The sequence below is a fragment of the Leptonychotes weddellii genome, chromosome 6 (genome assembly GCF_054177405.1).
Source record: "Leptonychotes weddellii isolate Sample4059 chromosome 6, ASM5417740v2, whole genome shotgun sequence".
Classification (NCBI taxonomy): Eukaryota; Metazoa; Chordata; class Mammalia; order Carnivora; family Phocidae; genus Leptonychotes; species Leptonychotes weddellii.
In genome coordinates this window covers 114002723-114029959 of record NC_138374.1, presented here as the reverse complement: position 1 = coordinate 114029959, position 27237 = coordinate 114002723, and the positions used below count along the sequence as shown (strand labels likewise).

Sequence of the window (27237 nt, the reverse complement as noted above, 5' to 3'; positions counted from 1 at the left end):
ACAGATGCTACCACCTACCCTTGCTATTTTAAAAAACAGTCAGTTTATTAAAATAGCTGAACTTGAAGTATTGCTAAATGCTAGGCAATTTGGTGCCTTTCTTACCTTTTAATAAAGGATATCCTTAATTTATTCCCATCTTTAATCTTACTCACATACCTTGATCAGAATATGATTCTGTTAGAGTGAAAAAAGAATTCTTTTGTAAATATTGGGCTTTGGACTTCAGGCTAATTCAGCCTCAAAAGCACTTGTCTACCGCTTTCTTCCTCTGTTTCAGTGTCTTTTCTCCAGTGAGAATGTGTTTCCCTGATTGTTTCTAAATGATCAGAGGAAAGGCTCTAATATGCCTCATCACCTGCTCTTGATTCTTTCCCTCTATGTTCAGTACACAAAAGAAAAGAAATGGTAGTTGGTAATTTCTGTGTTCCTGAGGCTGTAATATTCTCGAATCTCCCTGTTTTCTGGATCCTTGCCAGTGCAGGATTTCCACAGAGGTTAATGTGCTTCTCTCCCTTAACTATTTAGCTTTTTGGTAAGAGTTTAAGGGTAAAACTTATACATGGTAGGAAGGCTTCACAGAGTAAACTTTTTCTTACCTGGTTTCCTTAAGCCAGGACTTCGAGTCACTTAGATGATTCAGATACAAACCACTTGATGTCAAAGAGATTGGCTTCTTTTCTCCAGAACGTAAATACAAGGATACATATCCGGATTAAAAGGCTTTCCAGTGACAGCTGACGGAGTTTATTGCCACAGCCACAGCTCCGTTCTCCTCTGCCCCTCCTGGGTCACTTACCAGTCACGGCCGGAGGACCGCCCTCTTGTAGCCCTCTGAGTTCCACAGACTTCTGGAAGAGGCAGGAGAGAGAGGAAGAGAGAGCTGGGGTGCAGGGGCCAATCACTCCAGGCGCAATGACAGAGAGGGTGAGGCCAGCAAAGCAAGTCTTCTAGCTTTGAGCTAAGCCCCCTCTGTGATGTTACTCCTGTTCCCCCTCCACCTACTGCCCCACCATCAGGGCAGGTACAGGACTTACTAGGGCGCAGGTGCGCACTTCAGAACTGGGAGCTAGTATTCATTCCAAAGACCAGCATCGGCATCTTTTAAGAGAACAGAGATGCCAAGAACTATCAAACCTCCCCGCCGCCATGCCCTCCACTTCCCTGAACCTGAACACCATACGCCCCTCTTCCAGTGGTTGTGCCCTGACTCCCACCCCCTCTCACTGCGTCAGGTGCTTCACCCCTGCAACGACCCTCTTTCTCTTCTGCATTACTCTCTTTCTCCCTCTCTGCTGGACCATTCCCGACATCTTGACAAGGAGCTCCACTCCGTTCTGGTCGGAAAGAAGGCAAAAAGCAAAATCCTGCTCTAAGTTCATGGTCTCTCTGAATCCTGCCCATTCCTTTGCAACCCTAACGCAGCAAAACTCCTTGAAAGCCTTGCCTCTATTATGTTGCCCCACTTCGTGATGTTTTCTTTCCTCTTATTCAACCTCTCTGCAACTTTTTTTTTTATATTTTATTTATTTATTTGACAGAGAGAGAGACAGCGAGAGCAGGAACACAAGCAGGGGAGTGGGAGAGGGAGAGGCAGGCCTCCTGCCGAGCAGGGAGCCTGATGCGGGGCTCGATCCCAGGACCCTGGGATCATGACCTGAGCCAAAGGCAGACGCTTAATGACTCAGCCACCCAGATGCCCCCTCTCTACAACTTCTGACATGGTTGACTACTGCCTCTTCCTCGAAACACTTTCTTCCCTGATATCATTCTTGCCACACTGATTGTTTTGTCTGTTTCCTTCGTGGCTCATCCTCTTCCCAACTTGTCAATGTTAGGAGTGTCCTAGGGCTCTGTCCTTGGCTCTCTTTTCTTCCTACCCGCTCTCCCTAGGTGTTCTTACCCAGTCCCATGGCTTTAAGTATGATATATTATATATGTATGTGTGTGTAACTATATACATATATACAGTACATGTATATATATTTATAGATGTGTACACATTATTCCATATCTACAGGCTTAAACATATATAAGCCTGTGGGTATATACATATATATATGCACACACTGATAACCCGGGGCTGATCTTATCTGCAGCTCTGACCCCTTGTTCTGAGCTCCAGATAACCTGACTATTGAACATCTCCATTTGGATGAATAAGAGGTATCTCAGCTTTAACAGAGCCAAAACAGAACCACAGATTTGATGTACCTCTCCAATCTCTTCCTCCCCAAGTTTTCCCCATCTCAGTCAACAGTACCACCCTTTGCCCATTTACTCAGGGGAAGAATCGACAAGTCATCCTTGATGCCTCTCTCTTTAACACTCTACATTCAATCTAGTTAGTTGTGTTACCTTTTCCTTCAAAACGTATCCCCAGCATGACCTTTACTCACCCACCTCAACATGAGTCTGGGCCACCGCAATGCCTGTCTGGACTATTGTAACCACCTTCTAATTGGCTCCTCACCTCCACCCCTGTTCTCCTGCAGTCTATTCTCCATGTGGCAGAGAGACATTTTACTCATTTCTTTATTTTTTAAAGATTTACTTATTTTAGAGAGAGAGAGCGTGTGGTGGGTGGCAGGGAGAGAGGGAAAGGGAGAGAGAATCCCAAGCAGAGTCCCCGCTGAGCCGGGAGCCTGACTTAGGGCTTGATCCCACCACCCTGAGATCATGACCTGAGCCGAAATCAAGAGTTGGACACTTACTGACTGAGCTACCCAAGCACCCCCAGAGAGACCTTTTAAAATTGTAAATCAAATGCTATCCCTTCCTGGTCTACAGTTCTCCAAAGACTTGCTGTTGAAAGTAAGATGAACTCCAAGCTCCAAAATCCAAACTCCGGACCATGGCCTACAAGATCCTGTCTGGTCTAGCCCTCTGCCTGCCTCTTTGACTGCATCTCCCCCTACCCACTGGCTTTTTTGCGGGGAGAGGTGTCATCCCTTGGATAGTCCAAGCTTTTTGTCTCCGTATATGGTACTCTTCTTCTTGGAGCTATTCTCTCTAGAATTTCAAAGAGCCGTCTTCTTCCCAACATTCAAATTTGAGCCCAGATGTTCTTCTTCCTGCCTCAGGTCACTTTGCCTACAGTACCTACTCACCACCCCTCCCACCCAACCTCCCATCACTCTATCATGTGTTCTGTTTTCTTCAGCATTGATTTGTGCCAGAAGCCATCTTACCTGTAGGTGTTTATTGTCTGTCTCTATCCACTGGACTAAAGCATAAGCCCTTGAAGGGCAGGGACTTTGTTTTATTCAGTGCTATGTTTACAGTGCTTTGCCTGGTAGTTGGCCTGGAGAACATGCTCCACAAGTATTTATTAGCTCACTAATTATCAGGCATTGTGTGATAATGGTGAATGATCATGTATTTCTTCAATAAACACTGTGCTAGGTGCCAGGACTGTGCAGTATGCCAGAGAAGGGCAATGTATGGCTGATGGGTAAGAGCGCAGGTTCTGGACTCAGACAGCCTGGCAGAATCTGTTTCTGCTAAACTTATTGGCTGTGTAACCTTAGCTAAATGACTCAGCCTCTCTGAACCCCAATTCCTCATCTAGAAAATGAAGATAATCACGCCTATTCTTAAGAGTTCTTATGAGGATTTTAAGAAATCATTCACACAAAAATGCCTAGCACATAGCTAGCATTCAGTAAATGTTAGCTTGTTTATTATAAGGAACACCTACCGTTTTCAACCATGACTGTCATGTATTTATTTATAGAGTGAGGAAGGGGCAGAGAGAATCCTAAGCAGGCTCCATGCCCAGTGCAGAGCCCGAGGCGGGGCTCGATCTCACAACCGAGATCATGACCAGAGCCAAAATCAAGAGTTGGATGCTTAACCAACTGAGCAACCCAGGCACCCCAACATGGTTGGTCTTCTTTTCCCTCACATTTGGGAGAGCCATCTTACTTTAATTCCTAAACCTTCACCCCAATTTTACTTTCAGATTCTTACACTGATGCACAGCACTTTGAGGACCTTTCCGTATCTTGTCATTTGATTTCCACTTCTCTGAGGGCTTTAGAGGAGGCAAAAAATGGAGGGGAGGGGGAAAATAAATATTGAAAAGCACTGACACCAGGTCTCTCATTAGCACTGCAGTTATGGGTAGGTCATCTATGACACTGACATCGTGCCTGCTGCCAAGGTACGTGCTGGGTGTGGGCTCGGCCTTGGCTGGAAGTCAGAGTTCTCTAAGCCTGGGAACGTGAACCTGACCCACAGGGTAGGGATGGGGCAGGAGCCCACCTCCATTCCAGCATTTCTCTCTGGGTGCCTCAGTGAGTGCTCCCTTGGCAACCTTTGTTCTTTCTGAAGGTCTGAAGTTCATCATTCCACTGGCATCTCCAGGGCAGGTGGCCCCGCACAGCACACAGTGATCACAAGCTCATTTGATTGGCCCACACACTGTTTTTTAAAAATCCGTTTGAAGATTAAATATTTATTTATTATTATTATTACTTTTTAAAGATTTTATTTATTCATTTGATAAAGAGAGTGAGAGAACACAAGCAGGGGGAACAGTAGAGGGAGAGGGAGAAGCAGGCTCCCTGCCAAGCAGGGAGCCTGATGCGGGGCTCGATCCCAGGACCCTGGGATCATGACCTGAGCCGAAGGCAGACGCTTAACCATCTGAGCCACCCAGGTGCCCCTTATTTATTATTATTTTTAAAGATTTTATTCATTTATTTGACAGAGAGAGGCACAGCGAGAGAGAAAGCACAAGCAGGGGGAGTGGGAGAGGGAGAAGCAGGCTTCCCGCTGAGCAGGGAACCCGACGTGGGGCTCGATCCCAGGACCCCAGGATCATGACCTGAGCCGAAGGCAGCTGCTTCGCCAACTGAGCCACCCAGGCACCCCTGAAGATTAAATATTTAAACATGAGGGGAGCTTGTATAAAAACCTAGACTTTTGGCTTCTCTTGAAAATTGCAACTTGTTGCCACCCTAGCCTGACGGGTGATCACCTGTTACTTCTGCCCCCCTCGAGGCATATGAGTCTTTCGCCACTGCTCCAAGTCAGGTCTTGGGAGACTGGAAGACTATGCTAGATCCCGGTCTTATACTGGGCACCCATTCGGGATAAGGTGCTAAAAAGATGAGGCACAAAATCATCCCTGGGGTTGAAGTCTCATGCGCAGGGGTAGGAAGATGATGAATAGAAGGTTGCAGACAAGTGAATGATAAATAATGAAAAACAAACTGAAGAGGGAAGAGATGATGACCAATTTGGAATACGATGTGGACAATGTTCTGGAGGACTTACAGAAGACGTGGGGTGGGGTTGGGGGAAGGGGCAGTGGCCAAAATTCAAGATTAGATGGGTATGAGTAGAGAAAACTCACTGCTTGATCTGTATCATCTTGAAAGCTGCCCAAAGAGCAGGAAAAAATGAACCGCAGAACACCCTTTTTCAAATGGAGGGTCACAATCCATTAATGGGTTATACAACCAGCCTCATGGGTCTCATGGAGATCACAGCTGAAGTGTGAAGCCCGGGGAGAGAATGGAAGCATGTTGGCAGGTGAAGGGGTGGCTGGTGGTGAGAGTCTGTGTTCCCGTTCCTCAGCTCTAGAGAAATCAGCTTGGTGTTTGGGGAAGATCACAGGCTCTAGGATCACCATTCCAGTCCTGGCTCTGTTATTATCTGTGTGACACTGGCTCATTAACCTTTCTGGGTCTCAACTCACCCCCCGAAAAGCAGAGCCGCTAATAGCCACCTACTTCACCGTGTTGATATGTGTGAGAGATTGTGAATTACTCCCAGCCGCTGGCCCTGTCTCATTCATGCTAGCACAGTATTTCTAGTTGGTCACATTTCACCACTTCCTGCCAGGGGAGAGAAGAAAGGGAATTAGCCTTTAGCATTTAGTGTGTGTGTCTGACCCAGCGCTGGTCACTCAACCGGATTTGGCGGAACACTGTGCATTTCAGATGAGCATGGTAGATTTGATGGTGCTCCCTGAAGTTCCGACATCATTCTTGTAGAAGTCATTTTCTTCCTGTTGGAAGACTTTCATCCCGGATATAGAGAATTCCAAACATTCCAACTATCCAAGGCCATACAGTGTGCTGAGGGGGACGCCTCCGTCCAGAGACCTGAGTTGGGGGAGGTGGCGCTGCAGGATGAACAGGAAACATGAGTCTCCCTCTCTGCCAGACTCTCCGCTTCTCTCCTCAGCACAAGGTTGTTCCACAGGAGTCCGGGGCCTCTGAAGTGGTCCAACCAGAAAGGGAGGAAACACCCTGAAGCTGTAGTGCGGATACCTCTGCCCCTCCCCAACCCTACAGGCAGGGCTGGCCACACCGTGGGAACTGCCCCACTTGCCAGTGTCTGTTGGAGCCTCCCTGGGGAGGGGACCCCGACGAGGGTCAACCAAAGCCCTGAACCCTGGCTCCCCATGGGCTGAGTCAGCAGAGAAGGGATCCCAGGACTGGAGAGGAAAAGGGGGTGGGGAGGGGGAAGAGGTATTTAGTTATCAGGTGTCTCCCCAGGATCCAGACCCAGCTTCCCCGGGGGGGAAAGAAGCCCAGAGATGAGACCCTTGTCATGGGGTGAGCTGATGCAAAGAGACAGCCCCCATAGCTGGGGGCAGGGAAGAGTAGAGAGCAAAGAAGCCCCACACGAGAGACAAGTCCAGTAGAGGAGAAGGGGTTGCTGGTTCCAGGGAAATGTACAGGGCAGGGAATGGGGGAAGATGGATTTATCCCACTATGTGGGCCCCCATCCCGCACATACTGAGCTATTGTGAGATCTTTTCCTGCTTCACCTGGGCAGCCAGATTCTTCTCCTCTCCAGTCCAAAGCTGCATCCTCAGCCAGTCGGAGCCACAGACGCTCAAGGCCTTTTCCCTTCCCCTTCAACAAATACTTGTGGAGTTTCTACCACGTGCCTGGTGCCAGGGCTAGAGACCATTACTCCTTCCCTCCAGCGGCTTCCAGTCTGGAGGAGAGCCACGTGTAGGGGAAGAGGACAGTGTTAAAGACAAATACCGAGTTAGGAGTGCAGTAGGAGAGAGTAGTAACGAGACGCCCAGGGAGTACACACCAAATAAATAAAACAGGCCAAAGAGGCTGCAGCTCCTCTCGAGATCTCAGGGTTTGTGGGTTTCCACAGGGGACATCTGACACCAAACATTCCAGGACACCCAAAGTGGTGGGAGGGGGGGTGGTGGATGGCACTGAATTGGCGGAGGCGCTTAGACGGACTGTGAAGAGGCTGAGAGGAAAGGCCCGTGCAGTGGGGTAATCGGGGGAAAGGAGAAAGAGGAGAGGATCGGCTGGGAAGGGAAGGGTGGTGGTCGAAGGGGTGCAGTACTTGGAGGGCGCAGACACCGGAGGTCGGGGCGGAAGGCGGGCGCACCGCCGACACCGGGAGCCCTGGCAAGTGGTCGGAGGCGGCGGGCGGCGGAGGGGGTGGAGAGCGGCCCCTACACGTGCGCTACGTGCTGCGCGGGCCGCCGCCCCCTCCCTGGCTGCTGGGGAGTCGGGCCTGCCCCTCATCCCGGAGCCCAGTCCCCCGGCAATGCGCGGGGGACTGGCGGCGGGGGGGGGGGGGGTTGGGGGAGGGAGAAAGTCGCTCCCCCAGTTTGCAACCCTGGAGCGCGGTCGTCCCATAGAGACGACCGGAAGGAACGCGGGGAGAGCCTCATCACCAGGCGGGCGGATCTAGGGGCGAAGGCTGCAGATCTGGGGCGCAGGCCGGGGGGCGGGGTAGGATCGCGCAGGTTCGGGGAGTGAGGCCTGGGGACCGAGGGAGCCGGCTGAGGATGGAGACCCTTAGGAATGTGTCCAAAGGACCTGGGGCTGCACGAATAGGGGTGGTTTGGGGGACGGAGGCCCGGGTGGGGCGGAGTGTTGTCCAAGAGTAAGGAGGGGGTTCCTGGAGACGTGGCACTCCGAGCGGGGTTTGGTTCCGCTTCGGCCGCCCGGGCTCCAACCCCGCTCTCCCCCGGGAAGCCACACCGGACCCCGCCCAGGCCTCGTACCCAGGTCTCTGGGAGCTCCAGCTCAGGGACCTTCGGGCCGGGGTTGCCCAGGTCCGGCCTCTGGGGCGTCCGGCCAGCCCCAGACGAGACAATGCGGCCCGGGCCCCGCCCCCGGAGGCTGATGCGGCCCCGGCCGCGGCCAATCACCGCCTGTGGCTAGGCTCTTTAAAAAAAGAAGAGCCGGCCGCGGTGTGGCTGTCAGCTGGGGAGGGATCCCTCCGCCCATGTAAACACACATCATAAAGGGCAAGGGAAGCGTCTTCTGCGGGGCGGGGGGGAGTTGTCGCCTTCCCGGAGAGCCCTCTGGGTCCCTAGGTTCCCCTCACTACCCTGGCAACCGCCCCCTCCCTCAACGTCACATCGGGTCCGTGGGGAGCCAAACAGCTGCTGCCAGATCTGGGAGCAACAGAATCTCATCACTTAGGGTCACTACCGGAAATGGAGAGAGCTTGGGAGTTGGGCGCGTGAGGGAGTCCTAGTACACGGCCGAGGATTGGGAAAGCTTTTCCTAGGCTGGTTCTTCCAATGCACCTCAGTTAAGTATTAGTCATTACTGATATATGTCTAGAATTTTTCCCAAAGTTACACCTATCCGGGTTGAAGAATGCCAGTGTTAAGCGTGAAAATAGTCTTAACGCTCTCCCAGGAAAGAGCACATGACAGGAAATCAACTGCAGCAAGACCCTCAAAAGCATATACACCCACGGCAAAGAGCAACAATGATTTTTCTCCCCCAACATTTTATTATGAAAAATTTTCAAATATTCAGCAAAGTTAAAAGAATTCTGCAGCAAATTCCTCTAGACCCACCGTTTAGGTTTACCATTAACATTTTATTATAACTTACTATATCTCGTATCTATCTTACAGTGATGACTTTTTCTCCAGTAGGATGCCGGCTGCCCCTTGGCTTAAGTCTCTGTTGCAACGGGGAGACAAACAGGCTCACCTAGGTTCGAAACCCTAGAGAGCTAAGAAAAGCAGTACCTTCTGTAAGGACTTTTTGAACTCTTTTGGGGCCAAGTACCTCTGCGAAGAGTTTATTGAAGAGGAAGCTTCTCCCCTCCCCTCTTTTTAAATTGAAGATTCCTTGAGGATAAGAGAGACTTCTTTCCTCTAGGTGAATCTGAAAGCAGAGCTAGGACTAATGTTGACCCAAACAGTACTTTCATGGGTTTGGCTGCTTTTTGGGTAAGAGAGATATTTTTGGTGTTGAGGTCCTACTTGTTGAATTTCCTCTCTCCCCTTTTCTGGGCAGGACACTAGGCACTCATCCTGCCCCCCCATCCCAAAAGTGTTCATATCTCTCAAAGTTACTTAACCTCTCTGTGCCTCCGTTGCTTCCTCTGCAAAATGAACATAATAGCAGTACCTACCCAACAGGATGGTAGATTCAATGAGCACAACAGTGCTTTACACACAGTAAGCATTAGATAAATAATGGCTATCACTCATATGCCAAAAGCTCCAGATTTACATCTCCACTTTTGATCTCTCCTCTTCAGATTTATACTATTCAGCCTGTTAAATATTTCCAACTGTACCAAAGAAACCTCAAACTCAAGATAATTCAGAACGTATCCAGAAGCGAACACATTATCTCCCTCCTCATACTGATTTCTCATGTATATAATCTAGGGGAATTTCGCAGCAATGCCAATGGGCCAAGCAACCATTCAGGCACGTACCTTAGACGCCTGAATCATCCTCCATACCTTACTGTTCCTCCCCAGTTTATCACTGAGTCCTAATTTTATCTCCTACATTTGCATCCCTTCTTCCTAATGAATAGTACCACTGCCTTAATTTAGGCACCATCGTTTCTCATCTAGATTATTTTTAAAGTCTTTTGCTTCACTCACAACCACCTCGTTCTTATATTGCTCAAGGATCACTTTTCCCTGCAACACCCCTCTTTCCAAAAGATAGTCTCTTATCACTTGTTAGCTGTATGAATTTGGGCAAACTGCTTTTAACCTGTGCCTCACTTTCCATTTGTAAAATGGAAATAAGAGTATCAGCCTCAGAGGGTTGTTGTGTAGATTAAATGATTAATCATGCAAAGCACTTAGAACAGTGCCCAGGATATGCAAGTCCTCAAGTGTTGGCTTATTATTAACATTGTAACTATTGTTTTCTCACCTCCATTTTGTTCTTACTCTCAAACCGTTCCCCCTACCTAGAAAATCCTTCTCCATTATGCCAAATACCTTCTGCCCCTCCCCAGGTTTTACTAAGTGTATGTACTTCTATCATGGCACCCACCACAGTGTACTGACATGATTGAAATAGTCCATTCATGTGTCTGATCTTCTCCACCAGAGTATTAACTTCTTGAGGGAAGGGACTCTGGCACGTAGTAAATGGTCAATAAATATTGGCTCAACTGGACCGTAAGGATCAACTCCATCCTCAGGCTGAAGGCCCCGGCCCCGCCCGATTCGGGGGCGGGGCCGAGAGCTCGGCGCGGGGGGTGAGTGGGGGTGGGGGTGGGACTCTTTTTCCTCGCCGTGGCGGCGGAGGCGCACGGCGTGGGTTAGCGGCAAGACGTCGTCGGAGGAAGGCTGAAAAAGCCCAAGGTGCTGCCGTTGCTAGTACAAGTCGGACTTGCTGTCGCCAGAGCCGCGTCTGCACACGTCTCGGACCCAACGCAGCCCGCCGCCGCGGTCCCGGAGCCCACCCCGTCCTCGCCCGTCCCCGACCCGCGGTGATGGAGCCGGCCACCGCGCTGCCCCCGGGCCCGCGCCCGGCGCTGCCCCTCGGGGGCCCGGGCCCCCTGGGCGAGTTCCTGCCTCCCCCCGAGTGCCCGGTCTTTGAGCCCAGCTGGGAAGAGTTCGCGGACCCCTTCGCTTTCATCCACAAGATCCGGCCCATAGCCGAGCAGACTGGGATCTGTAAGGTGCGGCCGCCGCCGGTGAGTCACGCCGGCACCCCGGATCCTGCTCGCGGCTGGGGGAGGGAGAGAGGACTCGCGGGTTGGGGAGGCCCGAAGCACGGGGGGCGGGGAGCGGGGTCGCCCCGGAGGCCGCGTCAAGTTTGGGGCTGCCCCAGGGTCGGAGTTGAGGCCGGGGGAGGAGGACGGGGCTTCTCCAGGGTGGGAGATGAGCGTGGGAGAGCGGGCGCTTCGGTGGTGCCACCCCGAGGGCCCGGGCGACGCGCGGCCTGGGCGGACCGGTGTGCGGCCCGGCCCGGGGTTCGGGTTCGGTTCCAGATGGAGTGGCGGCCGGGGTGGGCGCGGGGGTGCTTCCTGCCGGAGGCCGGCGGCGTCGCGGGCGAGGAGGGCGGGCGCCGGGCTCGGCGCGGCTCCGCGGGCTGGGGCTCGCCTCCTCCCCCGGGGTGCGGGGGTGTGTGCTGGGTGGGGGTGGGGGACTTGCGAGTTGTCGTGCGCGGAGGAAAGTTTTCAATATGGCGGCGGGAGCCCCTGGTCCTTTGTGTGGTGGCGGCGTCGGCCCGGAGCGGCCCTCACCTGGGCGCCCCACCCTGCAGGCGGGGGCACCCCCCTGCCCCCCGGGCCCCGGGCCTCCTGCTGTCTCCCGGGCCGGGCTCGAGGAGGGGGCGTCCAGCGCTGCCGGGGGGCGGGGAGGAGCCGCGGGGCCGGCCCCGGAGCCGAGGTGGTGTTGTGGGGGGCGTAAGTGTGTGGGGGGGCGCTTGGGGGCGGTGGGGGGTCAGGACCGGCTGTGGAGGGCCCGGTGCCCGCCCGCGCGCCCCGCCGCGCGCACACCCGACTTTGGGCCCGGCCGCTCGGCTCCCCGGGGAGGTCTGGGCTGTGTTGGTGGGGTGGGGGCGAGGCCGTGCAGTAGGGGGACTTGTCAGACTGGAAGACCTCCGAAGGCTTCACGCGCACTTCCCGCGCCCCCCACCCCGCGGAGGCTGAAATGCAGCCCCATTTCAGCCCTCCGAGCCGTGTGTAAAAGCGCCTCGGGCCTGGGGGCTGCGTGTGTGTGTGTGAGGGGTGGGGTGTTGCTGAAGTCATCCCTAACGGCTCCAACGTTCGCTGAGCAGAGCCCGGCCAGCCCTTCCCTGTCCCCCACCCCCACCCCCACCCGGAACTGGGTGCGCGCCTACACCCCTGTTTTTTTGCCCACCTTGTGGATGGTCCGAGTCCGAGTTGGCCTAAAGGACGGTTGGACGGGCTGGGACCGTTGGGAAGGACGTTTAACTGCTTTTCCTACAGTTTAAGAATCTTCTCCCCACTGTCCTCCTCGCCCCCCACCCCACCCCCACTCCCACTCCTGTTGGAGGAAGATTCCCCCCCCCCCCAATCCCTTTCTTTCTTAAGCTTGCTCTTTGTAATGACATTTGGAGTTGCAGGGGTTCTGTGTGTAATCATTCTGGTTTGGAAAAGAGTTTTGAGGGAGATCTCTCTGTATGTCTTCTTTCTCCGGTCTCCCATCTCCTTCCCCCCAAAATTAAAACACAGACACCACACTTTGGTTTTTCTTGGACAAGTTTGAAGATGGAGATGAAACCTATGCTTCAGAAAATAACTGGTCAGCTAGTATGGGGGAAATGTTTGAAAATAGAATCATTTCTTTCAAAAAGTGGATAAGGTTGATTCTTGTTGCTTAAGGGAAGTACATTTCTTCTAGAGTGCAAAGAGGCCTGCAGAAGTTGTAGCCGGAGCTTATTAGAGCTAAGGTTTTAATTCTTGGAAGAATAGATCATGTTTCAAACATTTAGCAGTTTAGTTTTATGTCAAATGCTAGGAAGGGTGAATGTGAGTATTGTTCATTTGCATAAATGAGATTTTATTCAGAAATGAGGCAACTTGATTAAGTTCTTGGTAATCAAAATGTGTGGAGTCGGGTTCCTGGGAGTGAGAGTTGTCCTCCATGTTGGTATTGTGGTATATACTAGGGCTGGGGTAAACCCTTTATTATTCTGTGCCTTTTATAGGGCCCTTTCCCAAAAAGATAGTGTTGGCTCTGGTTAGGTTTGGCTACCCATTTCTTCATCTTGGCTAGGATATTAATGGTAAGTGTTGCAAAATGTGTGATAATATTGCCTTTTCCCATTCTGAATGCCAGACAGACATGATGGCCACCATTTTGTATTGAGAGAGTAGTACATTCTACAGCCTGAGAAAGGGTGTTAAAGAGGATAATCTACAAACATAACCAATGCTCTGTTTTGGAGACCTTCTTTGTGTGAGGGGGGCTTTCTTCGGCCTTTGTTTAACAAACTCCTGTGCCAAATGGAAAGAGTTTGTTGTTGATATAACCACAAAAAGGGAAATCTTTCCAGAAGTTGTAGCTCTTGAAGAAGGGTCTTGTTGGAACAAAGGTATCTTAAGGGATGTAAACAGTCTTTGTTTTAGAAACTGTTCTGTTTTAGAAGCTGTGAACAAGTGGTTTCATATAGTTGAAATAAAGCAACAAAAAACCCAAGAGGTATGAAATATTGTCCAGAGTATAGCTATATAATGCCTGTGTTTCTAGATGATTTTTGTTCTCTAATTTTTTGGAATACAAGTGGCTGTGTTAAAATAGAGATTGGGTCTGTTGGTATTTGTTGTTGGGAGATTAGGGGAAGAATTATAAAGCATTTCTATTTCCTTTTGTATCTTTAATTAATGTTACTTACATAGTTTCAGTTTATAGCTGCTTTCTGTGAGGGTCCTAAACTGTTTTGCTTCTGAAAACTTGGGGTTCACAGAAATTTGTGAAATTATAGTAAGGTGAATGTGATAAAAGGTAATAAATTAAGAAAACTGTTAAATCCTGAGTTTTAAAGAGGGAAATAAATCTTTTTCAAATTATATCAAGTATGTGGGATAACCAGGCTTATTTCCTGGGATTTAAATTTTTTTAAATTTACAATTAATCTGACTTCTGGTTTTGCTACGTTTAAAATGCATATTTTCATTTCCTTCTTGATGTACTTAGATGTCTTTGTAAGGACACATTTTCCATGTTGCTTTGTGGTATTTGGAAGTGGTTAATTTTAGGAGTGTAATTATTAGGCAAAAAATAGTTGGCTGCTCAGTGAATACTTTTTTGAGTCTCCCAAGTTTGATTGGAATATATTTGACGGCTTTTATAACTTTTTTTGTTGCCCTCAGATGTCTAACATTTGGCCATAGATAGGCAGATTCCACATATTTCTTTGGCAGTGTCCAAAAATCAGGGATTTAAATCAAACCCCAGATGGCACAATAGACACATTTTTTCAACTTTAACTTCCTGTGGGTCATTAGTTTGATTCCTTCATCTTTATAGGCAAAGTGTAAAACTTCCAAGTGTTTTAATACAGTCAGCATCTTTGAGTGAGCCTGCTGGTTCTACCATTAGGAACAGGGAGGAACTTAAATACACATTTCTTTGTATGGTTAGAGGTGTTAATGATAATGGAGCTCATTTACTCTCATTCCAGCCTATCAATCTCCCTAATTTTAGGTTTGATTGACTTTGGCCTAACCCTCTCTGTTGTTTTCGCAGTTCCTTTGGTGTCTCGTAATTTTTCTCTGGTTGTGATTCTTTAGCCACCTTAGACCCCTTACCATTTGGAGAAAAGGCTTATTAATAGAAACGTCCTTGAGTGAAAGAAGAACTTATAATTACTTTAAAAAAAATAACAGCTTTATTGAGATATAATTCATATACCATATAATTCATCAATTTAAAATGTTATGCATAGTAGTTTTAAGTAGTTTCAGAGCTGTAAAACCATCACCACAATCAATGTTAGAACATTTTCATCACTCCCAAAAGAAACCCTGTACCCACTTTTAAGACATTTAGGACTATACTGGTCGGAAGAAAAACTTTTTTTTCCTCACCTAGTAGGAGCCTGGATTAAGTCCTACAGTTACAGTTTGAAAGTGTCTGCCTTAAACAACATAAAAACAAACTTCATTTGTTACTAGTTCTTGAATGGGTGTTTAGCTGAATTTGACTTTGCCAGTGGTAAATTATAAATTGGTCACATGGGGAGCCGAACCTATCCACCTAGTTGTAACTTCTAGTGAACTAATCAACAAAATTAATAGGCTTTTAGAATAGAATGTGAGTGATACTATAAATACATGAGGCAGCTCAGCTTAAGATTCATACCCCCACTGGAAAAATTTCCCTACCAGTGATTATAGGATTTGTTTTTAAACATGCAACCTAAACCTCTTTATAAAGAGTAAAATGAATTGAGAATTGCCTTTGAAAAGTGTTAATGTTGTGTTAAAGCTGGGATTTGAATTCTTTCATTATTGAGATATACTGATAAGAAAAAATTAGGGAAAATTTATTAGTCCTCAGTTTCAATCTTTGTCTTTAAGGTACTTAATTTTCTTTATAATGTGTTGGCCTAAATTTAAGAGTATTTATGTTTGATAGATCAGCAGAACTTATTTGCTTAATTTGGGGGACAACAACAAAGTTCAGGATGTTTAGGAGACTTTAATATGCAGATAGAAATCTTCCAGTGAGAGAATATTCTTTTAGAAAGGAAAAAAAAATATCATTATAAACTGTTGGATTAAAAAAAACATTGAATCTGGTGTATGTGCTGTAAGTGGGTATTTTTCTAGACTTTTGTAACTTCTTGTCTTAATTGGACCACATTAAAGTTTGGCTATAGAAAAGGATAAAGAGAGAACTCATCTCCCCCCCCCACCCCACCAAGTGAAAGTGCTAATTAGGTTCCTGGATTTAGGTTCCAGGAAGCCTACTTGTGTACCTCTTTCCAAAGGCCGTATATAAGTTTAAAAAACCAGGAACCTAGAATATCCTTGCTTTACTCATTGTACAGACCTTTCAGCTTGATTTGTGTTGAGTTAGTAGTGATTTTTCCTTTCTGAGAGAATTAGATATTCTCTGGAGATTATGCTAATACACCTGTTTTAAGTGCAGAACAACCTCAAAAAAAAAAATTAAGTGGAATAAATGTTGGGAATTAAAGGGTTGTCTGTACTTTCCTTTCTGAAATTTTAAGTTTGGGTCACTTGAAGAGGCATCACCAGAGGCAAACTGATGAGTCCCTTTGGGGTAAGTGGGTGGGTAGAATGGTACTTTGGGAAAGCCATTAACACTTGGGCTTCTCCTCTTTTGCTTTATATTAAAGTTTGAGAGGGGCGCCTGGGTGGCTCAGTTGGCTAAGCGGTTGTCTTCGGGCTCAGGTCGTGATCTCAGGTCCTGGGATGGAGGCCCACATCAGGGAGCCTGCTTCCCTCTCTCCCTTTGCTGCTCCCCCTGCTTGTGCCCTCTCTCTGTCAAATAAATAAAGATTTTATTTATTTATTTGACAGAGAGAGAGACACAGCGAGAGAGGGAACACAAGCAGGGGGAGTGGGAGAGGGAGAAGCAGGTTTACCGCCAAGCAGGGAGCCCAGTGTGGGGCTCGAACCCAGGACCCTGAGATCATAACCTGAGCCGAAGGCAGATGCCTAACAACTGAGCCACCCAGGTGCCCCAATAAATATAATCTTTAAAAAAAATAAAGTTTGAGAAACTTATAACTGGATTTTTAAAATCTAATTTGTGAGAAACTTGAGACATGAGAATTGTATGCAGCATAACATGGACTTTTTTAACTGCTGTGTCTTAGCATGGGATTAAAGAAAAAAATTAAATGAGATGCTACCTTCGTACACCTCTAAAAATTCTTCCGAAAATGCTGCTTTTTAGGTCATTAACTATTAGATGATTTCTATGGTGAATGTGTTTTTTATAACCCCCAAGTTTATGAACCAGACTAATGAGGAAAATCTGCTGCCGGGGCACTGAGACATTTCTGTTCCATAATGTTCGATGTTTGGAACAAAGATGTGGAATTTGACTAAATGCATTCTTATAAGTCCTTTTTTTTTTTTTTTAAACATTCAGATCTTTCATTGTAGAGCATTTCTCTTAAAGTATCTATCTTTGCCTTGTACCTTTAGACATGGTCTAGAGTCATCCCATCTGTTTATCTTTTTTTTTTTTTTTCTTCTTTTTTTATCATGTAAACTTTCTTTCTGGACAGAAAGATTACTTTGCTCTGCCAGGGCTGTCACTTCCAGTGTGTAAAGTAAAATTTTTTTATTATGAAAATACTCAAGCATACACAAAAGCATAGAGAATGTAGTCCCTTTAGCTATTTTCCTGGATATAGAGGAGCAGAAAGCAGATTAGCAGTGTTGGGATTGAGAGTAAGCTAGTGACCTTCAGTTGTAGAGAACAGTTTTGCTTAGCTTTTGTCTTCTAAAGGGTGTGAGTGACATTTGTGCAGTTAGGAATGGGATTTCTAGCCTTTAGTGAGTGATGGTCACTTTACCCAATTAGAATGGGGATTGTATTTCTCATTTTTAAGATTTTATTTTTAAGTAATCTCTGTATCCAATGTAGGACACGAACCTACAGCCCAGAGATCAAGACTCTCATGCTCCCCTGACTGAGCCAGCAGGCACCCCTGTATTTCTCAATTTTAATCAGTGGCTTTGTTGCTTTATTACACATTAGTGGCAACTGTGCAGAAATTTGACCATCTTCAGGCCACCTCTTGGCACCCGGAAGTTTGGTGGTGGTGGTTGGAGGGTATTCTCTGCAAGCATCATTCCATACTCTATTTGTCCATTTCCCTGTCTGCTAGGCTATCTCAACTGTTCTCTCCCTTGGGGGTCCAACTGTGGCGATATAGCTCCTTCCTTGTAACATGGCTTGGGATAGGCATGTTAAAGTACTGTTTGCACCAATTACAATTGCTGTAGGGGAAGAGAATCTGAAATTCCTTCTAGAAAAGGAGTTTTAAGGAAATGAGAATCAAAGGGGTCTAATGAGTTGTTGGTTAGGTTGTTAGGTTCACTTTTCTGTGAAGAGTGGTAGTTCGGCCTTTGCCTTGATGGTGCAGTTTCTGTTTCATCAGAATTGCTGATAAACATTTCTGTGGTGTCAAAAGTTTAAAAAGAGCAGTTTAAAAATCAGGTCATTGAGGGGCGCCTGGGTGGCTCAGTCGTTAAGCATCTGCCTTCCGCTCAGGTCATGATCCCGGGGTCCTGGGGTTGAGCCCCGCATCGGGCACCCTGCTCAGTGGGAGGCCTGCTTCTCCTCTCCCACTCCCCCTGCTTGTGTTCCTTCTCTCGCTTTGTCTCTCTCTGTCAAATAAATAAATAAAATCTTTAAAAAAAAATAAAAAATAAAAAATAAAAATCAGGTCATTGAAAAATATTTTGTCAATAACTCCTTAAAATCTAATTGCTTTCCCCACCAAAAGAATAACTTAATTTCTCAGAGAGGAAACTAGTTAAACACCAGGCAGAAGATCACATAATGAATGGTTTTTTTAGAACGGGTTGATTCCATTTCACTTGGTAATGTGTTATTTTACAATAGATGTAAAATTTAAGGAATATTTTGCATGGGTAGAAATAAGCTTTAACGGGGTGCCTGGGTGGCTCAGTCGTTAGGCGTCTGCCTTTGGCTCAGGTCATGATTTTGGGGTCCTGGGATCGAGCCCTGCGTGGGACTCCCTGCCCTGCAGGGAGCCTGCTTCTCCCTCTCCCACTCCCCCGCTTGTGTTCCCTCTCGCTGTGTCTCTCTCTGTCAAATAAATAAATAAAATCTTTAAAAATAAATAAAAATAAGCTTTATCAAGGGGAGTGTATGTGGATTATTTTTTAAAAGTCTGTTCCTTTATTTTTTCTAAAGATTTTATTTATTTGAAAGAGAGAGTGAGTGAGAGAGAGCATGAGCAGGGGGGAGGAGTAGAGGGAGAGGGAGAAGCAGACTCCCCACTGAGCAAGGAGCCCAAGTGGGGCTTGATCCCAGGACTCCAGGACCATGACCCGAACCGAAGGCATACACTTAACCAGCTGAGCCACCCAGGCACCCCTAAAGTCTGTTCCTTTATTATGTAAAAGAAGGAGTCGGGTGTTTCTAGATTTTAGAGCGTAAGTGGGTAGAGTTCTGAGTCTAATTTTGTCATGACCTTGGACAATGTCATTTTTCTCCAATGTATGCCTTCTCATCTGCTATAAGGGGATCTGACACTGACCTAGGGCTGCTGTCCAGATTAATTAATTGATGGATTGCAAGGAGCTTAAATCCTAAAGCTTTATTTGTTCACTGCTAAGAAGAGTCTGGGGACAGATTTAGTGAGACACAAGGGTTAGTGCCAAATATGTATCCCCCCTTTCCCCCTACAGTGAGGGGATTTTTAAAAAGTGAAACTTGAAAAGTCAAAAGCTCAGCATCAGAACTACAATATACAGAATGTAATTCTTCTGTTGGTCTAGATGAAGCTTGTTTATTCCTAGATATTTTTAAAAATTAGATAAAAAATTAGTGAGATTAAAATCTTTTTTCAAGTAGAGCTGTTATAAACTATTTCAGAATATTTGCAGGTGCATATGTTATGTGTGTCTTGTGTAGTGTGCCTATTCAGGCAAGAGTTTGTATTAGGTGAGCTTTGTGTTAAGAAATGTTGAAAATTACTTAAATTTCTCCTAGTATGAAATGGCTGTGATGCTGTTGAAGCCCTGCACATGGAGGGCATTATATCTTACCTAACAATTTAAATAACCCCAATTCTTGCTAGGTTAGTATATTAAGTCAGTAGATTGAGTCTTTAATATAATATTCCACAATTCTTCTTCTTTTAAGTGGGGAGAAAAGTAAAAGGTGACAGGGATAATGTTTATTTTGATCCTCAGGACAGAGCCAGATTGTATTTTATTCTTTAGAAACAATTAGGCAAACTTAAAAAAAAAAATAATAAAGCTGATGAGAACTCCCATACAAACCTGAATTCCCCAGTTTTTTGTCCAAATAATATCTTGTTATTTGACCTCATAGCATTGCCTCTTACAGGGGCACCTGGGTGGCTCAGTCGTTAAGCGTCTGCCTTCAGCTCAGGTCATGATCCCGTGGTCCTGGGATCGAGCCCCGCATCGGGCTCCCTGCTTCTCAGGAAGCCTGCTTCTCCCTCTCCCACTCCCCCTGCTTGTGTTCCCTCTCTCGCTGTCTCTCTCTGTCAAATAAATAAAGTCCTTAAAAAAAAAAACAGGGGCGCCTGGGTGGCTCAGTTGGTTGGGCGACTGCCTTCGGCTCAGGTCATGTTCCTGGAGTCCCTGGATCGAGTCCCGCATCGGGCTCCCTGCTCGGCGGGGAGTCTGCTTCTCCCTCTGACCCTCCCCCCTCTCATGCTCTCTCTATCTCAGTCTCTCTCTCAAATAAAGAAATAAAATTAAAAAAAAAAAAAAAAACCCAAAAAAGACAAAAAACATTGCCTCTTACATAGACCCATATATACTGTTTCCACTAGTGGGTTTTTTGTTGTTGTTGTTGTTTGTTTCAAGAGAGAGAGAGCACAAGTGTGGGAGGGGCAGAGGGACAGGGAGAGAAAATCTCAAGCAGACTCTGCACTGAGTGTGGACTGTGCTGAGTGTGGAGCCAGCTGCGGGGCTCGATCCCATGACCCTGAGGTCACCACCTGAGCCTAAAGCAAGAGTCAGAGGCTCAACGGACTGCACCACCCAGGTGCCCCTGTTTTTTTTTTTTTTATCTTGAATCAAGCAATTTACTCAGTATTGCTTTCTAGATGTATTAAAAACACTCTCCAATGGTGTATAAAGAACTTTTAAATCTTAAATGTTGAGTATTTTAGTTGGGAGCATGCACCTAGCCTAAGATTTCTCTTCAGAGCTATGCTCTTTATGTGACCTTAGGCAGATTTTTGTGCATTCCTGTGCTAATTCTTGCCATCTCACTGGCTTGACCAGATTATAATGTTCAGAGAAGTAAAGTCGAAAACTTAGTGTGTGTTGAACACTTGGTTAGAGCTTTTATTAAGCACATATTCGTATGTGGCATACATACTCTAGACTAGATACTGAAACGTTACCATTTTACTCTATCTCATCACTCCAGAAACAAAGAACAAATCCTTATCAAACCCATGCAGTTCCGAGGTCTTTAAGGCAAGATCCTCCCAATTTTCTGTGTGGTTGTACCAACTCATCATTTGGTGATATTTAAACCAGATGGTAATGTCTCATCTTTGCTAGTCTTTAACTTGGAGGGAAGAGATGGGGAGAGCAGTATCTCTTAGGATTTGTATTATGGTATCTTAGTTGTGGGACAGGGAGTGGAGATGAGAGAGGTCTACGAAGAGAGTCTTTGGAGTATAATTTCCATTTTGTAAAATTTTAAGTATTCCAAGCTTTTTCTTCTCTCAGAGAGGCTCTTATCCAGTGGTATGATGTATTTTGGATAAATTGAGAAAAGCCACCAGATTTTCCAGCAGGAGGTTGGCTTCAGGGATTTGTGTAGGGTGTGGGTTTAGGGTTTTTAAAAATTGGACTTCATGGCAGTCCATTCTACTGGGTTCCTTTCTCTCACCACTTTTTTTTCACTGCTAATCTTGTGGCTTTTCTCCCCTTCCATTTATAAAATATATCTTTGACTTATATAATAATTGCCTATCAAGATTTTTTTGAGAGGAACTGAGTTTAAAATTTGACTTAAGATCCAAGGTAATTTTTTTTTGGAGGTTGGCATTAGCTAGCTAGGAAATGAAAACTTGAAGAGAACAGATTCATGGAAAGAATATTAGAGTAGGAATCAAAACATTTGCCTTCTGGTGTGTGTTCTATTGTTTATGTGTTATCCTTGAGCTGTTAGCTTTAAAAGGGTCATGACTATTTTCAGAGTTTTTTATTCCATTAAACTTGCCTATAAAATGGGGATAATGCTGGCCCTGCTTTACATAGTGAGGCCTAAAAGAGGTGGGTAAACTTGCTCAAAGTCACCTGACTATTATGTGGTGGAGTAAGGATTGGAACCTAGAGTTAGTGCACTTAACCACTATTTATATTACCTCATATGTCCATAGTAACAATACAGTTGTGATTACATGAGACAGTTGATGGAAAATTATGAATCTTTTATTATTTGTTATTGTTTCAATATCTATTTGTATTCTTTTGCTTATACATTTTCTATTCTGGTATCAGCTACCCTTTTTTTTCTGATGGGCTCAGCAAAAAACATTTTTGTTACTTAGTTCTTGCTGCTAAGGTATGATGGTTTTATAGGTAAGGAAACTGCTGACAGAAGTTAAGTGACTTGTCTAAGGTGACAAAGCTTTTTTTTTTTTTTTAAAGATTTATTTATTTGAGAGAGAGTGAGCATGTGCAAGTGGGGTAGGGGCAGAGGGCGAGGGAGAAATTCAGCAGATTCCCAGCTGAGCGTCGAGCCCAGTGCTGGGCTCAATCTCAAGACCCTGAGAACATGACCTAAGCCAAAATCAAGAGTCAGATGGTCGATGGACTGAGCCACCCAGGCGCGCCCCCTAAGGTGACACAGCTTTTAAAGGACAGATTAGAGAATTTCAAACATGGTTTTATTTCCAAGTTCACTGTTCTTCCTTCTTATACACAGTGGCTCCCTTAATAAATCCCACAAATTAGCCACTTCTCATCTCCCCTCACAGGCTTTTTGGGGAGAAGAGTGGTTTTCCCTAGCTTCCTTCTCACCATCCAAACACAACTGAAGGGAAATCAAAATTCGTAATGATATCAAATAATACTAAGATAACCATTTTGTTTTATCTGTCTCTAAAATTTATTTATGAAAATTTAAATAAATCCTATATCCTCATTCTTTTTTTTAATCCTCATTTTTTTAGTTTATTAATATGTATGAGCTTTGCATTTCATATACTATTAGTTGCTTGGCTCATTTGTATGGAAACTCCTGGCTCATCAATTTCAGTGACCACCCAGATTCAGTGAAAGAGTATCCATTAAGCCTTAGGCCCCCTGTATGTAGCCCTACCTCCCATCAAAATCATCTTGGGCTCCACCCCAGAACTGAATTAAAATCTCATGGGATGCCCTCTTGTTTGAATTTTAGGAAGCTCTTCTCGTCTTATTTATTTATTTATTTATCTAAAGATTTTACTTATTTTTGAGTGAGAGAGGGAGAGAATGGGGGGCGGTGGCAGAGGGAGAAGCAGACAGCCCGCTGAGCAGGGACCCTGACACAGGACTCGATCCCAGGACCCTGGGATCATGACCTGAGCCAAAGGCAGATGCTTAACCCACTGAACCACCCAGGCGCCCTCCTTTGGTCATTTTAAAACCCATCTAGGTTTAAGAATTGGTTTTAGATAGTTCCCTGATGAGGTTTAGGCAGCTGTTAATATAAGGAATTCTCTATCTGTTGACTTTGAATTAGCAGAATTTCTCAACTCCGCTACCAGAAACTAGGGAATCCTTTTTGTCAGCTCCGGTGAATGAAGAAATGAATTGGGTCTTTGGGTTTGGTTGTGGGTTCAGGTCAGTACATTTAAAGATTTTTATTTATTAATTTTTAGAGAGAAGAGCATGAGTGAGGGGAGGGCCAAATGGGGAGGGAAAGGGACAAGCTGACTCCACACTGAGCTGAGCAGAGCCCGACATGATCCTGAGACCATGACCTGAACCTAAACAAAGATTGGACACTTAACCAACTGAGCCACCCAGGCACCCCAGTTCAGTACGTTTATTGATGTATCAATAAGTGCCAGGCATTGTGTTAAGGTTTTTAAGGTTTTAGAAATGAATTAAACAGCTTTGATTTAAAGGAATTCGAAGTCTTACTGCTGAGAAAGATCTGCAACTGGATTATACAGTGTGATGTGTGCAAGTAATGGAAACTATATAGTATGGTTGAAGATACTAGGGTTGGGGATGTGGAGGTAGATAGAGTATAGAGAAAGGAGGCTGCCTGGGATATGTGGGAGGGCTTTGGATTAGGGCAAGGTTAGGGGAGGAAGTAGGGGTGGAGAATGAGAATCTGACAGAACCTCCAGAAACATCAACATTTACAGAAGGAAGAGGATCTAGTTGTGGGCTTCAGGAAAAGTGCTAGGGGAAAAGCAGGTTTGTTGAGAGTCAGTATTTAAGACTTTTATGATCTTATGGTAATGATTTTCTTAAGTTTCAACTCTAGACACAGCTGCAAAATCCTTTATTTAAAAACTGGAAAAGTAGGGCGCCTGGCTGGCTCAGTTGGTTAAGCAACTGCCTTCGGCTCAGGTCATGATCCTGGAGTCCCGGGATCGAGTCCCGCATCGGGCTCCCTGCTCGGCGAGGAGCCTGCTTCTTCCTCTGACCCTCCCCCCTCTCATGTACTCTCTCTCATTCTCGCTCTCTCAAATGAATAAATAAAATCTTAAGAAAAAAAAAAAACTAGAAAAGTAGATAATAGAAGAGTTTTTATAGAGTTTGCCCCTTTGATACCAGGCAGCCGTTCAAATGGGGACCAGTTTTACCAGGCTGCAATTTCTGCATATTTTAGGTTAAAGTGGGTCATCTTTTAAATCAAATTATTATTAAATGTGGCAATAAATGTGAAATAAATAAGGCAGTTGATGGTGCTGTCTCTACAATAATTACAGAGCAGGGTTTGAGATCTATCATAGGATAAATTTAAGACCTTTGGAGATAAGACCTATTTATCTACCTTTGTAAGTTGAGCATGCCTGTGTGTTAGTGCGTCCTTTTCTCTTTCACATAGGAGATCTATCTAGCCTTGAAACATGGTCAGAATTATAGTATACTGAGTAGAATTGCATGTTGCCCTTATATAAATATTAAGTGATCTGGCAATGGGATGAATGGAGCAGCTTCCTAGCGATTCCTATTCAAGTCCAGGCTTCAGTCTTTTACTTCAGATATGGCTGTTAGGGATCATACAGGTTCTAAAATTATTTCCACTTTTAACATTAGGCTTGCAGTTAATTGTAGCAGGACTAAATAGCTGTTAAATATTTGCATCCGTGAAATGAATGGCTTACTATTTATGTTTCTTTTTTTTAGTACAATTGCCAAATGTGTCTTCAAATGGAACATCAAGCAAAACAAAGATTTTGTAGTCTTTTAGTATCTTCTCAGAGACTCAGGCCGATTTTTAGTGTCACTACTGTCCCTTTCGTGACCTTGATTTTGAATCTCGGAGTGTCCAGTTTATAAAGTACTAAAGTTGTAGAAGATGTGTTTACAGATTCAGTGAGGCCTTAAAGTTAGGGTGTGGGCTGTTTACCTTTTCCTGCCCTTGGTGCCCAGGTGGGTTTGGGTGTTGCTGAGGGGCCAACCTTTTTCCTCAACCCCTTCCCCTGACAAATCATTTCTGGAACCTTTCTCTGAAGGATGTCATCTTTTCTTAACCTTGGTAGCCTCAGATTTTTGTCAGAGATTGCCTTTTCCTCACTGGGATCCTACTTATGAAAGAAAACAGAATCAACACTATTTAGTAAATTTCCTTGGGGGAGAGACTCTGGCAGTATAGCTCCTTCCTTGTAACATGGCTTGGGATAGGCATATTGAAGTAATATTTGTGCCAGTTATAATTGCTGTAGGGGGGAAGAATCTGAAATTTCTTCTGGTTTCATTTGGTGACTTTTGTGTCATGAGATGTCTATGAATGATCTGAAGGAAATAATGCTTTCTTCTTAAATTTTCATGATTTACCTATCATGATGTCAACCCATTTGAGTGGAAGATGGTTTATACTAGGGATTTAGCTTTCTTATGATCCTTCTGGGTGATTTTTAAAAGGATGCTTCCATATAGAGGCATATAGATAAGACTTTGGGGGATATGCTAAGAATTTGTATGAATCACTTCAGTAGGTAACTTTGGTAGACATCTGTTGGGGGACATTTTGAAAGAGTAAGGTCTTCATGTGATCTTATTTTCCCTTACTCTTATTGCTTACAAACAAAATGGTACTTAGCTTGTTCCTATAAAGTGGACTGGAAAGGAAACCATCTTTTTGAAGTTTTGGGAGGACCATTTCCGTGGTATTTTCACATGGTTTTGACAATAATAAATTTAAGTCATTTAGAGGTCCTGCAAATACAGATATAGTTACCAAGTTTTATTAAAAGTGAAAGAGGGGGCGCCTGGGTGGCTCAGTTGGTTAAGCATCTGCCTTCGGTTCAAGTCATGATCCCTGGGTCCCAGGATTGAGTCCTGTGGTGGACTCCCTGCTCAGTGGTGAGTCCACTTCTCCCTCTCCCTCTGCCCCTCCGCCCCACCTCGTGCTCTCTCTCCTATCTCTCTCTTTCCCGAATAAATAAATAAAATAAAAAATAAGTGAAAGGGAACCTTATTGGGACTGATGCTTAAAACGTATCATGGCATGTCCCTTTTTTACCACTGTATTTTCATTTACTAAGAGATGCTCCTCTATAGAAACAGTGCTTTGGACACTTAATATTCTTTTAAATAAGGTGTCTGTAAAACTGAAAACTGATGGCTTTTACAAGGCCCTGCCAGTTATAGGCATTACAATTTTAACAAAGGTCCTTAATGTTTTAGTACAACTGTTTTTTGTTTTTTTTTTAATTCATTTGAGAATGAGCAAGAAAGAGCACGAGCTGGGGGAGGGACAGAGTGAGAAGCAAACTCACTTTGCAGGGAGCCCAACTCGGGGCTGCATCCTAGGACCCCGGGATCATGACCTGAGCCGAAGGCAGACGCTTAACTGACAGAGCCACTCAGGTGTCCCTTTAGTACCACTGTTAATCGTCCCTGTATGTTTGCAGATATGATTATTTTGGTAGTTTCTGGATCTTTTTGGTGGTAGGGCTTTTAGGGAATACTGGGTTGACATTGGTATACTTTTTCTAAAAATGTTGGCATTACTCAAATAGGTCAAGAAATCATTGTTAGCGAATAGAGAAAACACTTAATGGGGCTGCTTTTAAAACCTGGATGGATAGATTTCCTTGGAAGGACAGATTGGTTGGGAATTCTATGGGGATTAGGATTATTAAGAGTTGTTTCCAGGGTTTGGGTTGAGGACTGACTCTTGGAGGGTTCACAAGACCTCTTCAGCAAGTCCAAGGGAACTTCCTCTTTTCAACTAAATATATGTAACCAGATTTTCTTGATATACTTTAAACCAAAATAATATACTACAGCTGATTGACTATAGAAGAAGATATGAAATTCCAGTTTATTTCTATTTAGCCAGACATTAAAAAGATTTGCAAAATATATGCAATATAAAACAATGCCATTCTTTTATTTTTTGCTTATGATTAAATGAATTGATTTAAAACATTTTATTTTTTAAGTTTTTATTTAAGTAATCTCTACACCCAAAGTAGGGCTCAAACTCTGGACCCCAAGATCAAGAGTCACATGCTCTTCCAACTGAGCCAGCCAGGTGCCCATAAAATAGTTTAAATTTCTGTTGTGATCAAAGTGAATAGATACAAACTATATAGACTAAAGCTCTTTGAAGTCCTCAATTTTAAGAGTTTTTATTTTT

The 27237-nt window shown here is 45.2% G+C and overlaps 1 protein-coding gene across 4 annotated transcripts in view; it reads left to right on the top strand.

The window, feature by feature from the left end:
• The first annotated feature begins 10563 nt into the window (after positions 1–10563).
• Positions 10564–27237, top strand: part of KDM5B (lysine demethylase 5B) — an 81272-nt gene continuing 64598 nt past the window's right edge. For 2 of the 4 annotated variants that reach the window (XM_081825001.1, XM_081825002.1), the window contains exon 1: positions 11092–11616. In XM_081825001.1, the coding sequence (XP_081681127.1) occupies positions 11107–11616 (510 nt within the window). In that variant the 5' untranslated portion in view covers positions 11092–11106. Of the gene's footprint in view, positions 10920–11091; positions 11634–27237 lie in introns of those variants that run through there. The other 2 variants (XM_081825004.1, XM_081825003.1) reach the window with 2 other exon arrangements.